Below are 4,783 nucleotides of genomic sequence, written 5' to 3'. Positions count from 1 at the left end.
CACTCTCTTTCCCGCACCGCGCACACACACACACACACACACACACACACACACGCACACGCACACACGCGCACACGGCCGGCAGAAGCAAGCGGGATGGAGCTGGGAAAGTTTGGCACCAGGTGCGGAGCGGCGGCGGCGGCGGCGGCGGCGGCGGCGGCGGAGGATGGCGCGCGCGGGGCCCGCACGTGGAGGCCGGCGCGGGGGCGCGGGCAGGGCCGGCTGCTGAGACGCGCTGCTGCCCCCCGCGCGGGCGCCGCGGCTTCAATGGCGCCATCGCCCAGGACCAGCAGCCGGCAAGATGCGACCGCCCTGCCCAGCATGTCCTCAACTTTTTGGGCGTTCATGATCCTGGCCAGCCTGCTCATCGCCTACTGCAGTGAGTACCGCGCGGCCCGGGTCCTCGGCCGGCCCTCCGGTCCCGCGTCCTCCACCCCCACCATCCTGGAGGCCTGTGTCCGTTCCCTTTCCCCGCTAGCCGGCCCTGTCCCCTGCCACCCTCCCGGGCCTCCTGAGCCCTGCCCTGCCTGCCCTTCGTGACGAGGGCTCCCTGTGCCGACTTACTCCCGCAACTCAGGGAGTAGGCTGGCGAGCTCCGTTTTACAAGTGAGGAAACTGAGGCTGAAGGTCCTCGAGAGGCGCATGGTGGCCACACAGTAACTTCCCCCCTGAGACTCTGGTCGGTCCCAAGCCCCGTGTCGGTCAGCTGTCCTCCCGTCTTGTACTTTCATGGATTTCTTTGTTCCACGTGTGCATTTGCGTTTGACTCTGATCTGAGGAGGCGGCGGCAGGTCCGGGGCGGGCGGGCAGCGCTGCCTGGGCTGTCGGTGGAGCGCCTTGCCCTGAGCTTTCCTCTGGCGACACTCCGGCGGGGGACGCGGCGGCCGAGTCCGGAGCGGGGCGCCTGGGGAAGGAGCGGGGCTCGGGCTAGGTCGCGCGGCTGGAGCTTCTGCCTTCCCGGGAAGCAGGCTCGCCGGCGCTTTCCTAAAAAAGACAAGTGAGGGCTGGGGTGCCCGGAGAGGGCTCGCCGCTTCCGCCGGCATTTCGCGAGTAGGGTCCGGGGACGCGAGCCGGTGAACCAGTGGGGCTGGCGCAGGGCCACGGGCTCGGGGCTGGGGTGGCGCGGGCTGGCGGGCGCCCGGGGCACAGGCTGTGGGCTGGGGGACCGGGAGCAGGGTCGGGGTCTGCCTGGGTGTGTCGGGGGGCTGCGCCCGGGGCACAGGCTGGGGGCTGGGGGAGTGGAGGCTGGTGGGACGCTGGGCACAGCCTAGGGACTGCGGTGGGGGTGGATGGTCAATGCTCCGGACACGGGTTCGCGGCTGGTTGGATGGGTGGGGAGTGGTCAGCGTCCCGGGCACAGGCTCCGGGCCGGGATGGCGCGGGCAGGTGGGCTCCCCCGCCGACCGCCTGGCACAGGGTCCGGGTCCCTTCCTATCCTAGCGGGAGGAAAGGACGGGCGCTGAGGAACACCTGTCATGGAGAATTGCCATGGGCGATGGAAAAATATGGATTCTTTACAAAAAAAAAAAAAAGTGAGACTAAACATCAGCCACTGCCACCTGCAAACTAGAGAGTAAAGTTGCTCCTACATGGTTGGGAAAATAATTCTTCTTACAGAAATTTAACAAATAAGCTATTTTTTAGGTTCTCATTTAGAAATATAAAAAAAAAAAAAAAAAAAAAAGAGAGAGAGAGAGAGGGAGAGGGAGAGAGAGAGAGGCCGGCGCGGAGCCTCGCTCCCCGCCACCACCTCGCAGCCCTCGGCCACCTAGCTCCCAGCCCGAGCCTTCGCTCTCTCCAAAATGGGACCGCGGCGGGCCATGGAGACGCGGGGCGCGCGCGGTCGCGGAGTCCTGGGACAGCCCAGCCCCCCTTCATCGTCCCCAAATGGCGGTGCTCAGAGCAGGAGTCGTGCTGCTGGTCTCAGCCGGGTTGTGCATTTCGCTGCAGTTGCTGTCGACGCGTGGGGACGCGTGGGGAGGGGTCTCCGAGCGGGAAGATTCCCCGTGGGGCCGCAAGCCCGACTGCCCAGACTGGCACCGCCATCCCGGCTGCACCCTGCCTGCCCCTCCGAATGCGTTCCTGCGCTGGCTGCCTGGAGCGGGGCTGTTCTGGGGGTTTGAGCGAGGTCTGTGCCCTCTCCCCAGCTCCTCGCGGCCATCTCGGGGCCCTGGGGCAGCGTTCCCAGGGTTCCAGAGAAGAGCCTCAGCCGGCTTCCTCGGCCATGGGGAACAGGTGAAAAGCAGGTAAACTCGGAGCTCACCCAGGAGGTGTCATTTAAATGCACTTCCTGGTGACAGCATGGGAGGGGGGCTCATCCAGCAGTGTTTGGGAAGGGGATTGTTGTGCCCCAAGTCCCCAGGCTGCTGTCCCTCCCCGGCTCTGGGGACAACGTCGTTGGTGCCAAGGCGAGAACCCGGAAACAACAGGCTGGCTGGGGAGGCAGCCCTCCGGGTACAGAGAGGAGCACCTGCTAATTGTTGTTAAGTACACGACACCTCCGCCCTGCCCTGTGGCTTCAACACTTTGCACCCCAGGTGCGCCAGCCAGGGCCTTCCTTTCTCACCTTCTGTGTGCAATCTCTGCTCACTCCACCCCCCCACCCAGCACCTCCTGAATCTGAAGGGGGACCCGCAATGTCTGTCCTGACACTCACACCTTTGCCAGACTGCTGCCTGCTCCAGGTGGCAGTCGGGGCCTGCCCGCTGCTCAGACACTTGGTGGAACCCGAGATCCCATTGGACACTCGGGCTGCTTTGCGGAGGCCTCCCTGGCATTCTGGAAACAGCTCTTCCACCAGGACGACGACATTTGGTAAAGAAAAAACATCTAATCCAGAATGGCAGAAATCATTAATAGCCGAAGCTTGGGTTAACCACATTTTTATGGTTGTTTCCACCTCCATGGAATGGAATAACTGACAATAAGATAACGTTTTTGGACACACCCCATTACACCAGAAAGGCACTTGGAGAAATTAAAACATTTCGCTAATATACAAAATAGGCATATGCACTTGGAGGAATTAAAACACTGCACTAAAATACGAAATAGACATAATAATAATTGATAGCTTGGAGCATCAGTCCTAGAGAAAAAAGAACTTCTTTTTTTTTAGAATCGATAAAGCAAATAAAATGCAAATGGAACAGTTCCTGTGATTTCCTTCCCTTTTCCAGTATATCTGGGATGAAGAATAGTTGGCACCCATGTCTGTAAATTGTTTTTGTTATCAGTAAGGATTTTTATTACCCCAAATTTTTGTTTTTGTGTTTTGGAGCAGATCTATTTGTATCATTAGTTAGGGAGACTGGTAAGTGTCATACAGGATTCAATTATCCTGCCTATTAAATCTGTGCATTTCTCTGCAGCACAAAAGGTGTTCACTTCCTGGAGCTGCTAGAAGAAAACTGGAATCTTTCTTGGCGTCGTTTTCGGTTAGGGGTGTTCTACTGTTCTTGGCCCCGTGAAAGCCCTCCCTTCTTTGAAGCCTGCTGAGATTCATATTTAAGGAGATGGGCTCCACCCTCTGGCTGGAGAAAGACCTGCAGTCCACCAATTAAGTTAGTTGCTATAGTGACACAGCCTTGTCATTTTTCTCCTGTTGGGGAACAATTGACAGGAGAAACAGAGGAAGGGGGCCCTTGATGGCTTTCTTTAGAGATGCAGACTCCATCTCTGTGTACCTTTCCATTACAGCAGGGATGGACGCTTCATGAAGACTTATCTTGGGGAGGTGATGAGCTCCGATGAGAAAATTGAAACTCTCTTTCTTTGTGGTCTGGGGAAACCTCTGTCCTCATGGCTTGGAAAACGCTGAGTTAGATCGTCTATCCCCTTAGCATATCTGGAGGGGAGAGTTCTGCCTGGACCTGGTTCTTGGATGGAGTGGGACAGCTCTGGCGAAACCAGAGTGGTTTGCCTGTGTGCTGTGCTCAACCCCGAGACCCCGAAGATGCAGTCTGTTGTGCTGGCTTACAACATACTGTCTGTAATAACCGTGAGGGGGGTGGAGAGAATGATGAGCTAGTGGCGGCCTTAGGACACTAAGCCGTGACTTGACACTGTGCACGGTGTTTATTTCGAAGTCCGAGAAGGCTGTGCTTTCACGTAGATTGCCCGTCTCCTATTTGGACGGGCTTGGTGGACAGCTGCTCCTGGCGTGTAAACGGTGGGTGGGAGGAAAGTCTTATATTTTAAAGTACCAGGGAGTAGGGTGCGAGAGGCAATGTGCCTCTGGTTTTGACTTGTTTTTTTTTTTCAAATAAATCTCATCAAAATTGAATGGTAGCTTTAAGCTAAATCTCATGCCATAGACCTCATGCAACTACGAGAAGAAATTACAAACAACTTCTGAATTGTTTTTTAATCCATTAGAATATAAAGAAGCGTAGGCTTTCTGATGCTGCATTTTCCTTATAAATACAATTTATTGCATATTTAGGAGAGATTAGAATATGCCACTTTCCTGCTGTTCAAATTTGATTTCTGGGGTTTTCCAAGAGGTGAAATTGGAAATCCTGGAAACTGAATGAAGTGATGACATTCAGAAGTTTATTTCTCATCATTTTTTTTTTTTCCCTCCTACTGTGTTTTTTATTTGATGAATTTCTGGCCGGAGAAGATGTGCTGTGTGTTTTCTTTCAACTACATAAGGAGATAGGTTGCCTGTTTGTGGGATTTGTATTAGTGGAACTCCACGCCCAAGGATCGGTGAGCTGGGGGAGGTTATGCCCCTGGAAGCCAGCCAGACTGATTGGTGCCCCCCCCTGCCCCACACCCC

General features: G+C 55.9%; 1 protein-coding gene across 1 annotated transcript in view; it reads left to right on the top strand.

The window, feature by feature from the left end:
• Nucleotides 1-174: 174 nt before the first annotated feature.
• The window catches only part of TAFA5 (TAFA chemokine like family member 5), a 205,701-nt gene continuing 201,092 nt past the window's right edge, over nt 175-4,783 (top strand). Inside the window, exon 1 of the mRNA XM_007453899.1 lies at nt 175-379. Within this exon, the coding sequence (XP_007453961.1) occupies nt 268-379 (112 nt within the window). The 5' untranslated portion in view covers nt 175-267. The remainder of the gene's footprint in view (nt 380-4,783) is intronic.

This window comes from Lipotes vexillifer, unplaced genomic scaffold, assembly GCF_000442215.2.
Source record: "Lipotes vexillifer unplaced genomic scaffold, Lipotes_vexillifer_v1.1 scaffold382, whole genome shotgun sequence".
Lineage (NCBI taxonomy): Eukaryota > Metazoa > Chordata > Mammalia > Artiodactyla > Lipotidae > Lipotes > Lipotes vexillifer.
This window is presented reverse-complemented; position numbering and strand designations above follow the sequence as displayed.